This window comes from Psammomys obesus, unplaced genomic scaffold (genome assembly GCF_907164565.1).
Source record: "Psammomys obesus unplaced genomic scaffold, mPsaObe1.curated_primary_1811, whole genome shotgun sequence".
NCBI lineage: Eukaryota > Metazoa > Chordata > Mammalia > Rodentia > Muridae > Psammomys > Psammomys obesus.
In genome coordinates, this window is record NW_026596109.1 from 16,043,782 (window position 1) to 16,066,545 (window position 22,764).

The following is a 22,764-nucleotide window of genomic DNA, read 5'->3' on the forward strand; positions in this document are numbered from 1 at the left end:
TGTACTCTGTAGTCCTCTTTTGTTCGCTCTTAAACAGAAAGCTGCCTGTGGGTTTATATAGCTCAGGAGATCCTCCCTTTATTTAGGCTGTGGTACATTTAAAACATAGAAGGCGCTATGCAGGAATGTGGTCAAAGTAAGTTGGAACAGTTTTCATTTGTCCCGCGGCCTTTGTAGGTGTGTCATTTGAAGGGAGGAAATGCAGTGTTGGGCCGCATCCTGCCGCGTTCTTCCATATTGCTTCTGTGGATGTGACGCCTACTCGGGCCTTTTCCCTGGGTAATCCCTTGAACTTTCCTAAGGGGGTCCAGTACCCAAGAGCAAGGCTCCCCTGTACAGTAGGATTAGCATGGTTAGCCCTTACCATGCTCACGTAGCCTCATGGCTGCAGTCAGGGCACGTCCCAGGAGGGCAACGTGGACAAAGCTGCTTCAGATCAGGACTTCTGTGCGTCTCAGAAACTCCTCACCTGGGTTCACAGAAGTGAGTCTGAGAGACTCGGTGGGAATTTAGGGGCTGGTTTTAGCTAGTGCATCCAGACTGAAATGACTGTTGTCTCTCAGGCTTTTCCACAAGGGACAGTGTCACTGTGTGAGTAAATACCCTAGAGCAGTTTTTTCCACAAGGGACAGTGTTACTGTGTGAGTAAATACCCTAGAGCAGGCTTTTCCACAAGGGACAGTGTTACTGTGTGAGTAAATACCCTAGAGCAGTTAGCTGTATTGATCTTGGAAACAGTTCTAAAATCAAATCTCTATTCTGAATGCCATTACTTTCTCCTTTAAAGAGCCAAAGCAGCTTTTGAGAACTGCCCTTTTTGTTGCTAGGACCAACCTGCATGCCTTTGTCGTGAATAATTAACCAGGTTTCATTTAAGTTACAGCCATAGGTGGAAGTTTTCTGGGCTGGTTCTTCTGTCGGCCTTGGGCTGCCACCCTGGGGAAAGAAGTCCGTGCCAAGAAAATCAAGCCCCTCAGTGGTTGGAGGGAACCCTGGGCTGTTGCGCATTGATGGCTGGGAAGCTTTTTTTCTGGGGAAAATCTCCTCTTGAGTGCTTTGGTTCTGATTTCTATTTGCTGACATGTCAAGTGGTGGAGATTCAAGGTAGAACTAACTACATGTGGAACTAAACTGTATTTGAAACTTGGAGCAAACCAGGAACAAGAGCTCACTTAGGCAGTCACATTTCATTTGTATGCTCCAACTAGCTCTTGCAGCACATGAGGGGCACGTTGATCCTCACGAGTGGGAAAACAACTTTAAGTTCAGGCCTTATGATTTGAGAAGGTCAGTGTTACATAGCTCTTATTTGTGTGTGGAAAAGTACATGCGTATGTGTATGATGGCATTATTTGTTGGTGTGTTACTGAGGATTGAACATGCCAAGAGTTCTGCCGCTAAGGCAGGCTAACTTTGAAGCCCAGTCAAGCCTTTACACTCAGCCTCGCTAGTAGCTGGGATTATAGACATGCACCACCATTACTGGTGTAGCCACTGTTGATTTTTGTTAATTTTTTTTTTTATCAGAATAGGAAATCTACTTGTTAGTTCTGCTTTTCTTCTTCCTTAGTCCTTCAGTATTGTGAGTGCTGTGGAGAGAGACTGGCTTCTAGAGGGTTAGGTTGACACTGGCACTCTGTTGGCTCTCCTGCTTGTCCAGACATGAGCATCCTTTGTTGCTGCTTCTGAGGGTGCCTTGGCTAGGACTGGCAGCCTTGGTTCCTTCTTCTAGACTGGCAAGCCAACCTGTCAGCCTGCTCTCATACTTTGGTTTCCTTGCTTTGGGAGTTGTGGTTGTTCCCTTGATTTTTGTGTGTGTTTGTCTGGTTTTTAAGCTTTAATTTGCCCTGTGACCACTTTGTGGTTCAGGGTACAGCCCACAGTTAAAGAACTGAGCAAAGTCTGTTTCCCTTTTTTACTGTTTCCTTTTCACAGACTAATTACCAGATGATGCTCGTCTCCTTAAACTTCATTGATCCCGAGCATCTGTCCATAGGAATGACCTTCAGATAAAAAGATGCTCACCCATTTTGTTGCTGCTACTGATTTACCCTAAGCTATCTGCTTTATTAATTAAGCACCGCTTGCCTCCAAATCCTATTGAAGAACTTTCCAGTGTCTTCTCTGAATGCAGACATACTGCTTTCTTGTTTCATGTTGGGGTGGGGATGGAGGGTCCCTGAAATGGTCAGGGCCAAGAACAGGGTGGCTCTGGAAACCACTGTAAATGGGGAAACACACCCAGGAGTCTGGTTCTGTGTAATCCTGCTCAGAGCCTTCATTCTATGCTGAAAATGCCTTTAAGCTGTATCTGCCAAATTATTTCACATTTCTTCAAAGTACACGATGGCAGAAAGTTGCAAAAACTAGCTTTCTTAAATCATTGGCTCCAGTATCCAACATACGTTGTGCAATTACATATTTCTGATTCTCGTTTTTTTGAAACAAAGTCTTGCTATGTGTACGCTAAGCTGATCTGGCACTAGTACCCATCTCAATGTCTTTTCCCTTCAGTCTCTTGAGTGTTGGGATCATAGGTATCAGACACAATTTAGGTTCTTTTAGTTAGGAGAGAGTATAGAATATTGTGCAGCTGGCACTTGAAAATGAAGACGCTAGTCTTGCATTTGGATTAGTAATGACTGAACAAGGGCTTCATGATAGGGCAAGGTTGATTTGCACCTCCCCCTGTCAGGCAGGGGAGAGGAACACCTCCCTTGCTTAAGGAATAACTGGAAATACAGAGGATTCTTTTGATGAGGGTGTCTAAGAACTCTCAGTTTAGAAATTCCCATGACATTAAGTTTCAGGGAATCATAAGAAGCATGCATGAAATCCTGAATTCCATTGCCAGCATCACACAAAACTAATGTGATGGTAACCCAGTCCTCAGAAGTCAGAAGCAGAAAGATGATCAAGGTGATCCTCAACTGGGCTACAAAAGACCTATTTCACAGACAAACAAAAATAAGAATAAAGAGATTGAATTCAGAGTGTTCCTATCAGGAGAGGGCCAACATTATTTGGCATCCACGAGTGAACCCTGTTTGCTCTAGTTGCATCCCATGAGCATTGCTAGTGTAGAATGTGTAGCATCGTGGGGGCTTTGGAATCAGCTCCCAGGATTGTGCTTCCCTGGAGACTGCACAAATCACCAGACCTCTTTCATCTTTACAATTTGCTCTCATTCACATGTTTGGTCAGGGTTCTTCATGGTTATGAGGGCTAATTCCGTTTTAGCAAAGTGTTTTCAAGAGTGATGGGCTCCAGTGGTCCCTAAATTAAGTCTAGCTACAGAGTATATGTGGGAGATGGTTTAACTCCTCCATTCCTTGGAAGGATATCTAGAGTACCACCCACATTTTTAGCATCAGCTCCTATCAGGCTTGTCCCTGTAGATGGCTAATGCTGTTTCTGTATGACCTTTGCTTGACCTTTGCTTTGCGTAACTTTCGCTTTTGCCACCCATCCCTATACAGTGATCACCAGGCTGACGTCTGTGTTAAGCTCTGAATGCCTTAGACCAGCCTCAGCTTCCATTGCATAGAGCAACTATTTTTAAAAAATTAAGAACAGAGCTGGTTTTCCTGTATGTACATGAAATCTGAAATTAAACCCCTGTAAGTAAGAGAGAAAATGGGAATTTTCAAACTTGAGTGCAGGTGAGTGGATACTTGGCCTAAGCTTTTCTGTCCCTCTCCTTTTGAATTGTTTGCTGGGTGTTGTTGGAAACTTGCCCTGCATCCTGTAGACCTCAGTATTTCTTCAGGGACAGTGACTGACTGTAAAGCCAGTGTCCTTAGTCTCTGTCTAGCAAAAGGAAGCACTAATACTTGCCTTGCTATTTACACTTACAAATGTTGTTAAAGGGTGAATATTGATTTAGTATTTCTCAGAAGGAAAATACAAGAATCCAGATGGCATTTATTTGTTTTAGATATTTAACCAAGACAGCAGTGGTCCTTTGTTATATGGTCATATGTTAATTTTCTGGAGTTCTCTCAGCCCTTTGGTAGGTCTGAGTTCTGTTGTCAGGTAACAGTCATATGGCATTTTCCACTCAAATGGAAATGGCCTTTAATTTTTCAAAATCGGTATATACTCAGGGTTAGGTTTTAAAAGAACTTAGCAAACAGTACAGAAATCTACAGATGGAAGTATCTACAGCATTGCTTCTGCTCCCTTGAGATAATTATGACTAAATAGTTTCAAAACATGCTTCTGTACTTTTTCATGCATAACTACATTTAAATATTCATTATACAGTATACGATGCATGCTTTAATGCATGTTATATAGATTCCCTACATTTAGTAATGTGGAGTCACCTTCCTGATGTTACTTTTTTTTTTTAATTTTTTTGGTAGATCTACTATTTTTTAATTTTACTATTTATTTGTTGTTTTTAGTCCTTTCTTTTGCTTTTATTGTTTTTAGGTGTAAGTATTTTAAAAATCTGTATTATCGTCTTCTATATCTTTGTTCTTATAGAAGTTTTTACAGAGTATGGATTTCTATAGGTGAGGAAGTACATATTTTACCCTGCCAGCCACATACAAGTGTGTCAGTTGCTCCATGTGTTTGCTAAAGTGACAGTATTCATCTTTGAGGTGTAAGGAGTAGAGTTATAGTTTAATTCTCACGTCCCTGCACCTAGCCCTGAGAGCGGAGTCTACTGTCTGTAATGCCTGCAGGACATGTTGGAGCCTCCAGCCCTTCCTACACTGATGGTAGATTATTAAATTTATAGTGGCTGTTGAGGAGAACTGGCTTCGGTATTCATTAAGGAATGAATACTGAAGAACAAATTGGTAAAGCAAGGGTGACTAGCAGTAGCACTTTCTCCGTGAGGAGGCTGTCTTACCCTGGGCCGCCCCACATCCGCCCTGGCAGAACCACCAAAAGCCAGGTCCCCGCCTGCTGAAAGTCCCTCTCTTGCTCACATCAGGCCTTGCCTGATGAATGGGGTGGGCAGGGCGTCATAGTGTGAACAGATTTGTGGTTATGTTTAACGATAGGTATAAATGTCCAGAACAGTGAAAACAGAAAAACTAATTTCTCTCTTTGTATCTGTCTGTTTCCATTCAAAGCTTTATTTTTCTCATTAAAAAATTGTTTAATAATTAATAGTAAAAAAAATTAAAAAAATTGTTTAGGTAGATGAAAAGCATAGGCCTACTTATGTTTTATGCATTGTCTTTCGTGGAAGTGGGTTTAAAACATTGGTTCTGTTCTTAGTAATGAAATTTGGTTTGAATTAAAGAGCAAAACCCACTAATAGAAATTATTAACTGTCCTGCCACCCCACAGACACAACAGGTGATGGAATTGGGACCTTCCACCTCCAGCTTCGCCTCCCCTTTTAAACAAAGCAGCATACATTGTATACTTGCGAGTTTGTTGGCCAGAACTATAGTATTTGGCTTGGGCAGAACTCCTGTGCTCCGTTTACAGTAGAGGTGAGGTTAAGGAAAGCCACAGGAGAAATTTAGGAGGAAGGGTTTCATGTTTGATGCAATATCTTTCATCTTGACTTCAGTCTCTAAAAGTAGCTAAATAGTAGTTGAGGTTGTAGTTCACACTAGCTCTGTGTCTTCTTGAGGAATTGAAAATCACTCCTTAAAGCCAGGCATGGTGGCACACACCTTCAATCCCAGCAGTCAGGGAGGCAGAGGCTGGCAGGGCACTGTGAGTTCGAGGCCAGCCTGGTCTACAAAGGGAGTTCAGGACAGCCACAGCTACACAGAGAAACCCTATCTTGAAAGAAAAAAAAAAACAAAAACAAAAACACCAAACCAAATCAAAAATCGCTCCTTAGTTTTTAGGGAAAGAAACTCCCTAAATAGTTTTTAAATTATATTTTATTAATTTTTGTATGTATGTGGGCATGACTATGCCGTAACAAACTTATGGGGGTCAAAGGACAACTCATAGGAGTTGGTCTTCTGCTCTCACAATGTGGGTTCTGGAGAAATGTCCACCACAGACTCGTAGTTGCACACTTGATCTTTGGTTGGTGGTACTGTTGGTGGGGTGGAGGTGAGGCTGTCGTAGAACCTTGAGGAGGTAGAGGATTGCTGGAGGAAGTAGGCACTGAGGATGGGCTTTGGTGTGGTCTTCCTGGCTGCCTCTTTGCTGCTGTTCCACTACAGACTCTCCCTTGGAGCTCTTTCTTTATAAGTCACTTTTGCAAAGGCAGCAGAAAGGTAACCAATACACTGATTGATCCATGAGTCCAAGATTTATAAAACAAAGTGAGAGTCCTATGTGGCTAATGTTGCTCATCGTGTGCATGACGCTTGCTCTTCTACATGGAATAAACTTGAGGCTACATATGGAGCTATGAATTGAGGTAGAGCTTATGAGTCAATAAACTATCTCCTAAATGAAAAATAATGAGAAGTAAAATTTTGACCTGATACACTGGTATATTATTTATTTGTATATGTATTATATTATTTAGGTTAGGCTAGGCTGCATCTCATCATTATAGTATTTACATTTTATTTCTTAATCTTTTCACAGTTGTTAGTGAATTTCCAGTGTAGTAGACAATCCACATCTCCCTTCCCCCAAACACACATGCTCTCTGTAAATAATTGCATTTTGGAATTTGACATCAAAATAATATAGTCTGTCTTATTTATTAATGTTGTTTTAAGTTATGATAATTTCTACAGTGGGCAGTGGTCACTGGCCAAGTGGGATTTAGGTGAGTAATTTGTAAAGTTCATTGAGACAGGCCAGTTTTTAAATTTGTTATGTTCATTTGTTGTTGGTTTCCTGAAGATAGTCCCACTCTATGATAGCCCAGGCTTCACCCTCATTGTGTAGCCAAGGATGGTCTTGGACTTCTGATCGTAGGGACGCACCTTAATGCCTGTTTATGAGGTACTGGGACTGCAACCTATGGCCTCAAGCATGGCAGCAAGCACTGTATCAGCTGAGCTACCATGGACTAGCCTTAGCTCTGGAGAATTCCAGTTTTACCATATTACGTGTGGACCACATGAGAGTTTGGTTTAGAGTTTCATCTTTTTATATTTTATGTTTGTGTGTACATGGACATACCAGAGGTCAAAACACAACTTGGAGGAGTTGGCTCTTAACATTTGATCCCAGGGATCAAACTCAGATCATCAGACTTGGAGCAAGTTTCCCTTTCCTGCTGAGCCAACTCAGCAGACCCCCTCATTGCTTTTTAGGAAGCATTATTACTTGGAGAAGTCACCGCTAATGGCCCACTCTCTCCCACCCAGCCTCGTGTGCTGATAGTAAGCTTCTTTTGTGTTTTTTCTTTGCTGTGCCTGTTATGATGGTTTCTCCTGTCTGTGTCAGTGGCAGCGTTCTGGCATATAGCTTAATAACTAAGGATCTGATGTTTGTGTTGTTGAAACTTGTTCCTAATATTTATGGCTGTTACATGTTATTTTCTGGTCACCTTGAACTCCACTCTCCTTCCAGGGAGGGTCAGGGAAGGAGAGGTGATGGAACATGAATGCCCTTCAGAGAAAGAATGCAACCAGTTAGGAAATCTAGCCTTGAGCATCCAGCTCTTGCTAATCCTCTTAAGGTACAGGTGCTACCCTGGGCTCACACCGGTGGGGAAGCCAGATGGGTGGGGAAGGGGCCCAGAGTTCATCTTCTGCCTGTGGGCACTGTTTCAGTAACAAGATTTTGAAATGTGTAGAGCTACGGTGCATCAGCTGGCTTAACAGAGAAGTGTGAAATGGCAGCTGACACTGTGTCCTGTCTGTGGCACTCAGAAAATAGCACTCAGTGCATATTTTCTAAGTTGAGGTTGACTTGAAAGTGAAATCTTATAGACTGTGGTACTAACATATTGTAAAAGTGCTTTAAACCTAAAATGACCAACTTCTTCTATAAAGGACAAGCTGATTGCCAGTCTAGGCTTTTGTGAGCCACAGGATTTTTGTAGTATGTTCCCTTCGAAGTGTAAAGCTAAGTATGTATATGCATGTAGGTACAACACGTGTGTATATTTAGTGTGGGCACCAGAGGCAACCTTAGGTGGCATTTCTTGGGTGGGTGCCATCCACCTTCTTTTTTGAGATAAGGTCTTTTATTTGGGTCCCGGTACTTGGTAATTAAGCTAGGCTGGCTAGCCAGCAAGACCCAGGGTCGGCCTTTGTCTGCCTTCCCAGAGTTGGGATTATAAAGACATGCCACCATGTTCAGCCTTTTATGTGTATGTGGGTGCTGAAGATTTAAGTCAGGACAGACTGAGCCATTGTCTCAGTCCTGTACTTTTTCCTTGCCCTTCCCCTCCCCTGATTTGATATTTAAAATCATAAAGAAACTGACTGGAGATGGATGGTAAGTAGTGTTCCTGTTTTCCTCTTGTTTTTGGCAAGCTAGTAAGTATCTGTTTCCTGGGACCGTGTGGAATGTGTGCAAGGTTTTGAGAGTCTTTGGGGTTCAGAGAGGTGTCAGTCTTATTTCAGACATCTCTTGTATATTCTCTAGTAAATCACCCAAAACACTGTGTGTCTGTTTCCTTGTGTAACCCTAAGACAAAGTTAGCCTCCACTGTACATTGAACAATGGTGGGCTCCTCTGTCCTTATTTCTCCACAGCAGTTCTAGGCCACTTCCCCTTGCTGTGTTTTGTGGAGATGTAGAATAGTGGATTACCAGGTTCACGATGTGGTTTCCTGAATGAGAGACAGTTTTGAAGAGTTCCATTTTCAGTGAATGGTTCTGAACATTTCATATGGAGGCTTTGTGTCTGTACCTGCAGACCTTTTACCTGCTCCTGGTTTGGGCACCGTACACTGTTGTTAATTCAGATTGGCTCCTAGGTCTCATTTTCAAAGAGGTGATTCCCTTTCAAAGGAAGCTGTGACAATAATCCCAACCTGCTCTACAAGTTGGCTTCTTATAGATTATGATTTCAAGGGGTTCATTTTGAAGTAGAAATGGCAGGGACATACAGGAGTTTAGCATGCTTTCTGTGCCCTTGCTCCACCATGCCAGAATCCAGGCTGAGCTGCTCAGAAGACAGACTCCATGCTCTCTCCGTAGCGCTTGCACCTCTGATGCAGAGCTCATGGCTGGTTTTCAGTCTGCAGCTCTGCTACATATGCCGCTTTGGACTTGTGATCCTGGGGGTCTGCTCTCCAGCCTTAGGAATGCTCGGCAAGTACTCTACCACTGAGATGCGTCCCGGGTGCCCAGTCCTGCTTGTGCATTCACAGTAGACATTTACGTGTGTATTGTGAGGAAGCGTGTTCTAACTCACATTCTATTTATATGCCGGCCTGCAGACATGAATTGCAAGCTCCACACTAGTCCCAGGGAGGCCTGTGTCAGAAGATGAGTTTCCTTCCTCCAGTTGCCTCAGAACAGCTGGTGCTGTTATCAGTAGGACCAGTTGCTTGTTTCTGGTTTCCTGCTATGTCATTGTGCACGGTGCTCCCAGGAAGTGTCTGTTTATTTTTTCAAGCTAAGGCATGTATGGGATCTCCATCTCATCCTAGTCTTTCTCCCTCCTTGAAAAGGAGGGAAAAAAAAAAAAAAAGATTTTACTTTAATGGATAAATCATTAGTTTTTAGTCTTCTGACTGTTGTTGGCCTTGTTTGGATCTTGTTAATGTTGTTTGTTTTGTGTTTTTATGTGTGTGAGTGTTTTTTCTGCATTGTCTGTGCATCACATTCATGCCTGGTGCCCACGGAAGCCAGAGGAAGGTGTCAGATCCCCTAGAACTGGGGTTACAGACCCCGGTTATGAGCTGCCACGTGGATTCTGGGGACCAAAACATGGCTCCTCTGCAAGAGTATCGTGTACTGCTGGGCCATCTCTCCGCCCCCCCTTTATTGATTACATTTTTTTATTTGATGTGGTTGTGTGCATGTGTGTGCATATGTGAGTGTGTGTTTGCGAATGCATGTATGCACATGTGTTTGCAGGTGACTGTGTGGATGCCATAGTCTGTGTGTGGAGGTAGTAAGAACTTGTGGAAACAGATTTTGTCCCACCACATGGATTCAGGGAGATTGAACTCGGGATATTGGGCTTTGCAGCAAGTACCTTTATCTGCTGGACTATTTGGCTTTCATTTTATTATTTTATATATGGGGGTGCCTTGCCTTCATGACCATGTATGTGAAGTACCCATGGAGGCCAGAAGAGGGTGTCAAGAATATCCTGAAATGAGTTACAGACAGTTGTGAGCCTCCATGTGGGTGCTAGGACTGGAGTCTGGGTCTGTTGGAAGAGTGGCCAGTCTGTTCTGGAACCTCCTGCCACACTCGTGTGCATGTGGTTTTACAAACCCCGTCTGGGATTTTACTTACCTGGGATTGATTTACCTCTCTGGTTTAGAGGACACTGGTGATTGGACTGTGGGTCTTGCACACAGTGGGTAAGCTGTGAACACTGGACTACCCCAGTCCTAGTTTACATTTTCTTTTGAGTCAGGCTTTCGCTTACAGTGGTTCGGGATTGGCTAGAAATCACTGTTAGGTACTCTGCTTATACTGCTAGGCTCAGCTTAGAATTTTTAAATAACTGCTCGAGTGTTGGAGAGATTATTTTACTTGAGGGAAAGCAGATGTAGATGGCTTCTAAAGGTTGTCCAGCCTTGGGTTATAGGATCCCACTGTCCCTGAGACATTTCTTAAGTTGTTTGTATTGAGAATGTTTGTTTAATGGGGGTGCCACAGGAACTAATTTAATGAGCAGTTGTAATAGCCTGGACACCTTGATGAGGACTTCAGCGTCCTGTTTGATACCAGCAACCTTTAGTTAGAGTTCTTATAATGATGTCTGTATGATTGGATTTGGTAACAGCCATCGAGGCCCTTCAAGGGTGAGAGGAAGTGGAAATGGCAGGGGAAACTGAATGCCCACCATCATATTGGCCCACACCAGGACTGCACCTGCTTTTCTGCTCTTTGTGGAATGAGTGTGCCTGAAGGCAGGTGCTTTCTGCTGTCATGGAGTCTCTACAAACTGTTAGACTCAAAAAGGCTTTGATGTACACGGAGGAAGAACACCCTGAAGTCAGGCATTCCTCGATAGCTCATATAGTTTGATACACTCTAGTTCCAGCTATAATTGATAGAACAGGATTTCTCAGCCCTGGCACTTTGGGCTGCGGGATTCTTTGTTTTAGAGGCTGTCCGGAGTATGGGTATGAAGCAGTGTCCCTGGCCTCTGTGCTCTGGATGCCAGGAACCCCTGTCCTTCAGTCACCACTATCAAGAATGTTTAGACACAGTGTAATGTTCCTCAGGGACAGTAATCAACCACTGGTCTAAATAACCAGGTTACTGTGGCCCTTAAAGGGACTCTTTTCTCATCTCACTGCAGTTACCTCATGCTCATAGGATTGGAGTTGCCACTGCTCCCTGTTCTGCTTCCACTACCTTCTACCATACCTTGGCCAGCTACAGCAGCTTGAGCTTGGAAAGCCTCTGGATTGTCTTCCATTGTCTATGCCAAGAGCCTTCTGTTCCTCTGCAGGCGTCTGGCTTATCTCCCCTAGCCTCTAAGATGGGGTTAGGGGGAGTACAGGCATGATGTCATTTGCCTTCCCAGGAAGGGTGGAACAAAGGACTGGGTCTCCAGGGAGAGTTCTCTCATTCTCAACTTGGCCACTGCGTAAATTCTCCCCACCCCCTTTCCTGCTTCAGAAGTTGTTGCACACACTCCATTGGAGGATGACACATCAGCTGGCCTGGCCTTGTGTCCCTGCCCTTCCTCTGTCAGAGGGTGTTGTTCATGTCCAGTCCCTGGGCAGAACGCAGTGATGGGAACCTGCGCAGCTTAAGTGTGATTTTACTAGTATTCTTCCTCAACTTGAAACTGGAGGAAAGGCACATATGAAGAATAAAACCTCACATTCCTTTTACTTTTTGCTTGCTTTCATTTTCTTTCCTTTCCCTTTTCTAGCACTTCTGAGGCACACTGCAGTTCTGGGCTCTGTTAAGGGCATTTTCTAGCTCCTCATAGCATACACAAGAAACTAGAATTTTTAAATATATCTGAATCAGAAATTCTTAGTTTTCTGGGTACAGTCTATGAAATATCCCGAGCTTGATATATTTCTGTACTCTGCTCTTCCAAAACAGCCCAACTTTTGAAGCAAACAACAAAAACTACCCTTGGGACTGTAGTGTAAAGTTGCCATCCATCATGATGATTGTGAGATGAATAATGCATGCGGTCTCAACCTGTCGTGGTGTGATTAGCGTAGCTCCTTTTGCAGGCTGTAGTGTGCCTTTTCTTTCTTCCCCTAGTCCCACCCTTTCTGGTCCTTTGTTTCTGATTAGTCTTCGTCCCTGAAGAAAGGCCCAGTTTTGGAGGCATGGGCTTTAGGGAAAGATATGACCTCAAGAAACTGCAAACTACAGCAGGAGGCCCAGGTGTCTTGGCAGGTGCCTGGCTTGGAGTACATTAGAAGCTTGCCCAGCATTGTCTCTGCCTCACTACCTTACTTTGTGAGGTTGAATAGAGGCTTCAGAACAGTTACTGTCCTGTTTACTGTCCTCTTGGCCACCTTAGGAGCCCAGGACCCACTGACCACATACCCATCAGTAGGAGTGAGTTTTACAGACTACCTGGGGATTTTCAGGACAGTAGTTGTTGGGCTCTCTGCTTCATGTGTAAACATGTTCAGGGAGAGTTTGTACAAGGAGTGGGGCTTCCACTCTGGAACCAGAGCTAGGATATAAACCGGCAGTCTGTGAGCTCTGTATCCAACAGTCAGGAAATGGGGTGGCTCCAGGGTATACTCAGGGTGCCTCTTTAAAGTCTTCAGCAACCTCAGTGAGGGTGTCCGGCAGAAATGAAAAGTTTGAAAGTCTATTTGTGTGATTCAAAGGGCCAGTTCTAGGAGCCAGGGTTTAGTTTTAAGATTTGAGTTGGACAAAACCTAGATCTCTGAGGCTTGAAAAACTCAATACTGTTTTCTGGATGACTTGAATTTTCAGTGACTGTACTCTGCATTATTGCACCAGCAGGTACCTTTTCAGTAAGTATTTAAAAGTTTGGATATGAACATTGTGTGATTAATTTGTAGGTGAGGACAAAGACAGTCTCAGTGTGTTGAAACACTGGGCCCTGAATGTCCCTCCTTGACTGGACAGATACCTTTACACTTCTTGTTACCTGTTTTCTCTGTTGTCCACAGTACATGTGACAGAATCTCTGAAGAGCCATGGCCTTGATTCCCAGTCATGAGTAAACTTAACCTTGTCAGGTGTTACCTTAGGTTTTGTACCCATAGGAAGCAGTTTCCTGCTGTCTTCCAAGTTTCTTTGCCTGCCCTTTCGTGTACTGTGTATGCCTCACTACATTCACTGCTTCATGAATATGTTACCAGAAGCTCTGCAGTCAAACTGATTGAGGGCCACACCATTATCTGCTGGATTCTGCTGGCTGCAAGCCTAGGAGTTGACTATTGCAAGGGTTGTCCAAATCCTAACATTCCCGAGACAGAAGAACTAAGTGAGGCTTTTGTCATAGTTCAGTTTTGCTGATGCACCCTTGCTGTGTGGGCTGTTGGGCTTTGCTGCCTTACCTACTGTTGCCGATGCTGGGCTGGTGGTAATGTGAGTTCTCCTCTGCCTACAGATGAGCGTGAAGCTGTACAGAAGAAGACCTTTACCAAGTGGGTCAACTCCCACCTTGCCCGAGTGTCCTGCCGAATCACAGACCTGTACACCGACCTTCGAGATGGACGGATGCTCATCAAACTGCTGGAGGTCCTCTCCGGAGAGAGGCTGGTAAGTGTCCTTAAGTGGGAAAACACTTAGAGAAACAAGTAGGGACTTGTCTCCAGGTAAATTCTGCAATTAAGAATGTTTTCTGGAGGAGAATCTTGATGAGAGAGGTAGACGCTTTGATTCTGGATGATGTTCTTGAACAGTAATAATGTAGTTTCCTTTCTGAGATGCCCATGTATTTTGTAGGGATGATGCTAGTGGATGGTCCTGTTAAGGCACAGTGCTTGCAGCGGAAGGGCCAAGCTTAGGTGCTGCCTCTGAGATGAATCTGCCACTTACATGAGATCATGGAAGGAGCTCTAAATTTACGTCTTACTGGTGATTCTTTGGAAAATCTGAGCTGCCATCTCAAGGTAGCAAGAATTGAATGCAGTGGCCTCTGGCAGTTTTAGTTTTATTTCCTGCTTTTCTTTTGTTTTGGAAGTGATGGTACATGCTGATATTTTGTTGTCATCTTGGGAACAGCACATCTGATAAATTCACCCTGCTCTTCTGGGCAGGGAAATTGTTAGCCTGCAGTGAAAACTGTATCTCCGATAAAAAAGACTTTTGTGTATATACCATAGGCTAGAGAAGCTCGCCACTCACTGTGACTGACCCAGCAGGTTTTGGTTAGCCTTGGCTTGAACATTTATGCCCTGTTTTCCTCCAGAGCACATGTATTTCATAGGTGGCATATCTGAGCCAAGCTGATGCCGGGGGAGAGAGCTTCACATCTGTACTAACATTGCTAGGAAAATATGATGCCAGTGGTTTGCGGGGCTGCCAAAAGAGCCTCATATTTAACTTGATCTCTACTCTGTAACTTGACAGCCAGCCACAGTGGATCTTTTTGCAGATCATTCCACACACCTCTGACTGCTGCTATGAGACTAGGCTTTTATTTTCCTCTCTTAGTAGTCTGTGAACAGAATTGGATCTCTAAACATCAGCAAAAATGGAGACAGTATTTTCTTTCCTCATCCCTCTGGTCAAGAACAGGGTCTTGCCTTTCTAAAGACAGTCAAGCCTCTTCTCATCCTTATTGAGTTCTGTCCATGCTGGTTATTCCGTAAGTATACAGGTGTGGCTGCCCCATTGTTCTTTGAGAATTTACAGGTCCAGCTAGGTCACTAAGCCCCTGTGGAGATGGATGCAGGAAGGGGGTGGTGTGGGGCCAGGGGTCCTGTATTGGGAGGCAAGCACAACAGTTTATTGATTTCTTCAGTGAGGCTTGTTTTAGAAGCTAGGCTACAGTTACTGCGATAGGCATCTTACAGAAAGGAAATCTCTATAACCAGACTTTTCTTTTTCCTGTCTGTCAAACCTTTTCCTCCCTCTTCATTTAACCTTGTAAATTTGTTTACTTGTTTATCCTTTGATGGTTTGATAAAATAATAAGAGGTCACATAAGTAGGGATTGGTTTGAACATTTAGGCTTTTTGTTTGTTTCTAATACAGTCCAGTCTTTCAGGCTGCGTGAAGTAAAATGTTTACCTTTGCATACCCAGAGCGCAGGAGGACTGATTATGATGACAATGCCCATATAATACATGACTGTGGCCCCGTTGACCTTTATCTAACCAGAGAAAGAAAGCAAAAATATTAGCAGGGAAAACAAAACAGCAACTAGCAAGGCATGATTTTTTTGTGTGTGACCAAATCCCACTTTGCTATTTCCAAAATAAGCAGTAAGGTAGTAGTTGGTGGGTTTTTTGTTTGTTTGTTTGTTTGTTTGTTTGTTTGTTTTTGTAGTTTTCAAGACTGGGTTTCTATGTGTAGCCCTGGCTGTCCTGGAACTCACACTATAATCCAGGCTGGCCTTGAACTCAGAGATCCACCTGCCTCTGCCTCCCAAGTACTGAAAATAAAGGGGTGCTCCACAAGTGCCAAGCAGTAAGTTTTTGCTCTTTTTGCACGCACGCGTGTGTGTATGTGTGTTGGTGGGGGGCAGAGAGGAGTGACAGGATCTATTATAGCCCAGGCTGGCTTTGAGGTAATAACAGTTCTCCTGCCTCAAAGTTCCCAGGAGCAGAGGTCACAGTCTGTACCATTATACCCAACTCTGTTAACCACACACGCACACCTTTTTTTCAGTGATTGAGAAGCCTAGAAGAAAAGGGATAAAGAATAGAAGATGTCCACCATCTCTACCCTCTCAGGTAGTCAGTGTTAGACATTTTTGTTTTCTTTTATGATCCATTCCTAACAGCCATCTTTGATTATAGACCAAGCAGTCTAATTGCTCATATTCCAAAAGTAAGAAGAGCTTATATAGTGAGGTAAAGTTCCTGTTTGGTCATGGTCTCTATTTGGTGTATGAAATTCTGGAGACACAAACCACATTCTGTCCTTGGCTCCTGAGGCTTGTAGGATGCAGTGTGCCCCAAAGGATTCTCCCATATTCAGTCCCGAAGCTTCCAGTGTGAGTTAATGCCCAGTTCACCGTGCAGTGTAACAGTTGAGACTATTTTGCTTTTCTGCGCCTTCAGGCTAGAACCTGGGGTAACAGACATTTTTGCACTTGTCTGCAGCTGTGTCTTGGTTACCAGCGCATTAGCCCTTACCACCAGCTCAGAAGGCAATAGCAGATAAACGTTTAAGAGACTATACGGATTTACTCTATTAAGCAGGTTCAGATTTACAGAGGGGAATTTTCTGTATGCACTTGCTTTTACTGAGTGAAACTGGAAAAAAAAAGGGGGGGTAGTTAATGATCCAGAACACCATCTGGATTTAGCGTAATAGAATGAATTAGATATATTTCAGAAGTTTCAGGTCATCATCTGCCTTGTGAGGTGGCTTGATTCTGAACTTCCTAGGAAGAGTAATTTCCACCTGTAGGCTCGGCCCAACAGGCTAGACATCCAGAAGCGTTCTCCTAATGTTCTCCTGTAGGTATGTCTGGGCATAGGGCAGTAGGACTGTTGCTGATTGGGAGTCAGTTAATGAGCAATAAAACCTTTCCTTTCTGTGCCTTGTTCAAAAGTCACAGCAGACAGTAACTCTTCAGGAAGGTCTTGTTTCAGAATTCTGTTAAAAATATAGTCGACCCTTTGCTAGCATCATCTGGGCGGGGAGAAGTGTGAACACAGAACATGTGCCTGACACTCTGTTAGTTGCACTTGATCTCAGACCAGGTGAGATTGAGACTGAAGGGGGGTGGAGGCTTGCCCCCCCCTTTGGAGAGGGAGGGGGGTGGAGGCTTGCCCACCCCTTTGGAGAGGGAGGGGGGGTGGAGGCTTGCCCACCCCTTTGGAGAGGGAAGGGGGGTGGAGGCTTGCCCACCCCTTTGGAGAGGGAGGGGCCCACCAGCATAATGCCAGCAGGCTTACGCTTAAATGGTGACGCTATGCCAAAGACATAACCCACGTTCACAGCTCACCCATGATCAGGGCCTTCAGGCCTCTCTGACAAGAAATTTAGGGAAGATAGCCAGTTTTCTGCCTTGCTGCTGCCAGTTAAGTCTTTACAGAGACTTGGGTCTTCTCCAGTGCCTGCTGTTCTCAATCACAAATATCATTAGGCTTGATTGCCTCCTGTTTACTGATTTTGCCTTTATGTTTTGTTGTCTTACTCCATTAGTCATTCTCTTAGAAGAAAAAAACACACACACACACACACACACACACACACACACACACACACACACAGAGACACATAAAGTTTAGGTATTTTGTTTTGTCTGTTCTGTTGGTTTTGCAAACAATAATTCTAGAACAGCTTAAGCTAAGTAGAGAAGGTAAGATTTACTATGGGATTTAATCCTTAAATCCCACATTTAACTGTTTAGAATTAACTTCTGTTTTCCTTTTTTTTTTTCTACCATGGTCTTTGTTAAATGATAATAGCAGCATGTGTTGGTTTTTGAGATGAGAGCTGTATAGACTGATCACAGAGCCAGGCTGTTTTCTAAGTATTATTTGTAGATGGGAAACTTGACTTTGTTTCACACAGCCAACCATGGAAACACTCATAGCCCCACTAATCTGGGACCTACTTGGATAAATGCGGAAAGCGAAAGAATAGTGGGAGGAACCATATACTAAAGAGCCAAAGGAATGGAAATTCCTGGAAATTAGAGAAAAAGAAGGGAGCCTTTTAGATGAGGTATCCCAGAAACCTTAATAGGGAGCCGAGGCTTACCTGGACCCAGGTGGCGTGGCTCAGATTAAGGAGCCAAAAGATACAAGGTCAGATTTAGCCAGGAAGAAAGCATTTTCTAAAGTCCATGCTGTGATAGACACATCAATATCATGATGAAAGGTCTAGGGGCTTTATCAGAGGGCTCTACAGTTGGGCAAGTGTCCTGTTTGGTTGGAGTTCCTTAAACAAACAAACAAACAAATGAAATTCAAAAAGAATTTTTTACATGTGTGGGTGTTTTGCTATATGAGTGCCATGTCTGTGCTGTGTTTGTAGAAGCCGGAAGAGGGTGTCAGAACTGGAGGTAAAAAACGGGTGTGGGCTGCCATGTGGGTGCTGGAAATGGAACCTGCCTCCACAGGGCAGGTAGTGCTCATAACCCGTGATCTAGTTTTATAGCCCGGAGAGTGTGTAGCTTTGGGGAGTTATAAACTGTTGTCCTGTGCAATGCCTCATTTAGTTCTTACAGGCTAAGAGGCATGTCCCTTGTTGTTCCCCTGTTGTTTCCTCTGGCTAGGAACTCTTCTGAATCAGCTCCGCGTTTAGGAGGTAGGGAAGAACTTGAAGACAACAGGTTGGCTTTATTTGTGTGTAGTCAGTAGAGATGGGCTTTTCTCTTTTGAGACAGGATCTCATGATGTAGCTCGGGTTGGCCTCAAATACCCTATCCTCCAGCCACAAGGCTATGCTACCATACTTAGTTCAGTAGGGGGGTATGGGACAGGAGAAGGGGTGGGGAGAATGGTATCTGTGATTAAAGAAAGTGTTGGGTGCACAGTTTCCTGAGGCCAGTTAGTGTCTTTTCTGGCCTCCTCTTCGCTTGACTAGATCATCAGGCACTCAAAATTGAACTTGCATGATGATAAAGCCTCTGCTTCACAGTAGCTGGAGGTGACTTCAGTCAGTGACCACTGAGTTAAATGTCTTTGCTTTGATGACATTATAACTCAGGAACTGAGAGACACTATCAAGGCCCAACAGGTGTGTGTTTGTGTGTGTGTGTGTGTGTGTGTGTGTGTGTGTGTGTGTGTGTGTGAAAATTAGCCCATGACTACACTGATTCTCAGAGATGGGTTTGACCTAATGACTCTAAAACAATTAGAATTCTGTTTTCAGACCCTAAAGTTGGCTCCCTCCATAATTCTCTCTGTTTTGGAGTCTAAATAAAGGTGGATCTGGTCTAGAGGTAATAATAGTTGGTAAGATTTGGCACAAGAGCATCAAGGAAGGAGAAACAGGAAAAAACACTTGTAAAAAAAAAAAAATAGAAATAAGTTAGTAAACACAATGTGAGCTGGAAGGGAAGTTGTGAGATTGATTTGAGGCCGGTGAGTGAAATTTGCCTTTCCTCAGAGGGCTTGCCCACCTGCCTGCTGGGACCCCTGTCAACCTGATGTCCATCCTTGCTTCCACTGAATGGCAGTTGAGCCTTCCCATCACCAATGATACAGGGTAAAAAGGGGTGTGTGCTGCTGTGGGAATAGGCTCATGCCACCCTAAAATTCTGATAATAACGAACGGAAGCAAGATGGTGCGCCCCTCTTCTTGGCAGAGCTAGCCACTCTTGAGTGGCAGCTTCAGAGATTGTTTATTATAGATCCTGTTTCTTTGTGTTCAGTTTTTGTTGTTATCCTTTCTTCAGCTTTTGAGTATGTGAAGCAAATTAATATACAAATAGCTCCTAAAAGTATTTGTCAAATGAGAGCTGAGCCCTTTCCATTCACTTGGAAATGCATACCCCTCCTCCTTGTATCTCCATGTCACATAAAGATACTGAGCTCGGAGATCTGCTTCACTCCAGACTAGCTTACCGGGTAGATTAATTGACCTCAGCAGTAAAAGGGTGAGAGTAATAGTTGCTGTCCATCATGGCTGCTGTGAGGCTCGAATATGGTTACCATTAACCACCAAGGAGAGAGATGCATGTTTAGCAGTGCTCAGTAAATGGCAGCTAAGGAGTGTCTTCTGTTGGAATCTATCTAATTAAAGTGAAATCATTACCTCTCGAGAATAGTTTATTGTTCCCTGAATTTGTTTGAATACCTGAATATCACACCTTAAACATTTGAAAATCCCTCTCTGAAGCAAACAGAACACAAGAAAGGAGAATTGGCATACTGGAACTTCAGGAGGGTTGGGGGTGTTTGTTACGGAGGCGGATATTGGACCTGAAGCAAGGGCTGCACCACTGAGCTATGTATTCAGCCTGTTTTATTGTGGTTACTTTGAGACCGTCTCAGTAAGGTTTTTATGCTAACCTTGAACTTAACGATCCTTTTGCCTCAATTTCCAGAATAGCTGGGATTTCCGTCATGTGCCACCAGGCCTTACAGGCTTTTGTATTGGTTCTCACTCTTAGGTTATAATACCAATATTATTTAACTTTGCCATGTTTTGTTGTTGTTGTTATTTTGCTGTAAAAGAGGTGTTAGTGTTTCACTAACGATGGGCGAGCATCAGTTATGAAGTCAAGAAATATTTTAAAAGCATGAAGGTCGTGCACTGGGGTGATAAAGTAAATGTCCCGGTTACTTTTAAAATTTCTGTTTTAGATTCTGCTTATATACTTTTATTTTATGTGTATGAATGTTTTCCCTGCATATATGTCTGTGTACCACATTTGTACGGTGCCCTCAGAGGCCAGAAATGGGCATTGGAGCCCCTGGAGCTGGAGTCACTGACAGTTGTGACCTGGTATGTGAGTGCTGGGATTCAAACCTGGGTCCTCTAGAAAAGAGCAGGCAATGTTCTTTACTGCTGAGCCATCTCTCCAGCTTCCCCAGTGACGTGATGTGGCGTGACGTGTGTGTGTGTGTGTGTGTGTGTGTGTGTGTGTGTGTGTGTGTGGTGTATAATAAGAGAGTAGATGTTTATAGACTATGTGTGGCAAGAATGTTTAAAATAGTCCCCTTCCAACACCTTCTTTTCCATTTTGGTACAATTGTAAAATGACCTTCTTCTCCTTTTCTTTTTTTCCTCTTCACCGAATTCACCTTTGTAATTGTTCCCTTCTCTAGTCTCATAAAACCGCCACTCCGGAATTTTGCTGATTTGAGGGTATGCAACCTGCTGTTACATTTAAAACAGTCAGACCTTCACCAGTGCTTTGTGATACAGTTGCAAAATACCTTTGTGGGTGGCAGCAGTAGCACTGAGACTCCATGAGTGCACACAGATTTTAGTGGGTCTGGGTGACAGAGGACCACGCAGTGGGCATGTATGATCCAGGGTAGGTTCAGGAGCCATCTCTACCCTTCCGGATAAAGAGTCTCTACCTTGTTCTCTGGTTTTTAGCCTAAACCCACTAAGGGGAGGATGCGCATCCACTGCCTGGAGAATGTAGACAAGGCCCTTCAGTTCCTGAAGGAGCAGAGAGTCCATCTTGAGAACATGGGCTCCCATGACATCGTGGATGGAAACCACCGGCTGACCCTTGGCCTCATCTGGACCATCATTCTGCGCTTCCAGGTAAGAAGCTTGTCAAAAGAAGCCACCACTTAAAGAACATAGACCAGCTTTCCTTTCCACATAGGAGCTTCCTGCTCCACAGGAACCAAGCTGATGCTGCCCTGGAGTGTCAGAGCTACCATTCCTTCTGCATTTCACTGCCTCTGACAGACTTGGCTTTCCTGTCAGATAGGACTTGATGACGTGGGTTCCTGGGGTGCACCCTAACCCACTACTTCCTGGTACCTTTGAACATCCAGTATCAACTTTTGGCTTTCAGTAGCAAAGGTCAAGTGATGTGACTAGTGCTGGGTACTCACAGGATTGTGGTCCATGTAGGATAGGGCTTCATTCCCACCTTCTCATGCTCCTTTGAGTGTGGAGGAGCACTTTTCAGGAGGAAAGAGCCAAAAAGCCTTGTGTGTGTTAGAGTTAGTGATCATGTGGTGGAGTACCTCTGTATTTGGAAAGAAGCGTATTAAGTCAGAAGACGCTCTCAGGGTCGTTGTGTGCAGCCCCCTGCAGCCTCGTGTGGGGTTCAGCTCAGGCTGCCGTGGATGTTGTGGTGCTCTGGGGAGGTGCAGGAGCTCAGTGTCAGGGAGAAGCCTCTGTTTAGTCCAGGCCCACCCTCCAGGCTTTGTTCTGGTGCCCTTCAGTTACAATTTGAAGTGCTGGGGAAAACCTCTTGCCCTGGTGTCAGGTTACTCTACAAACATCTCCCAGAAGTCCTGTCTCCTGCAGACATCCTTGTGTCCTTGTGATTTTCCTTCCTGATTTCACCCTTTGATAAAGAAAGACCTGTTGGTTTTCTGGGTTAGGAAAAAATTTCACACAAGGGAGGAAAAAGAAGAATCAAAAATCAAAATTTAACTGTCTTGGTTTTCCTGTTCAAACTTTGAAACCAGCCTGTGATGAATGCTTTTCCATTTCTATTGCCCTTCTAAGATTAGGCTTCCAGTTAACAGTATTCTGGACATCTCTGTGGGGACAGGGAGCTACAAAACAAGACAACTCGGATTTGTCATTTTCCTTCACTGCTACCACTAAGAAAGTATCTTAGTAATTCAGATTCCCGGGGTCAGTTCCAGCGATTCTAAGTAGGCTAGGTGGGGAATTATTGTTGAAGATAACGTCCATTGTGTTGGCCTGTGGTAAAGGGAACATCAAAGGCCATTCTGATGTGGCCTCTTGACAGCCCACGTCAGGGAACTGACATACATGACCGTTTTCAGCATTTTCAGCGTAAACAAATTTGAACAAACATTGGCTGTCAGTATGCCTTTTCTGTACTTCAGCCTGCTAACACATGCTTTCTCCTCTTGAATGAGGCAGAGACTGGTGTTAGTCCAGGCCTGCAGTGTTGCTGGCGCTGTGCGGTCTCTTAAGTAGCTTTATTTTACTGAACCTTTACTGTATTCCCACCTTTTACCCCAAATTCAGC

General features: G+C 43.9%; 1 protein-coding gene across 4 annotated transcripts in view; it reads left to right on the forward strand.

The window, feature by feature from the left end:
- Positions 1-22,764, forward strand: part of Sptbn1 (spectrin beta, non-erythrocytic 1) — a 169,192-nt gene that overhangs the window by 91,599 nt on the left and 54,829 nt on the right. For all 4 annotated transcript variants that reach the window (XM_055628921.1, XM_055628919.1, XM_055628920.1 and 1 more), the window contains 2 exons: positions 13,600-13,751; positions 21,171-21,344. In XM_055628921.1, the coding sequence (XP_055484896.1) occupies positions 13,600-13,751; positions 21,171-21,344 (326 nt within the window). The remainder of the gene's footprint in view (positions 1-13,599; positions 13,752-21,170; positions 21,345-22,764) is intronic.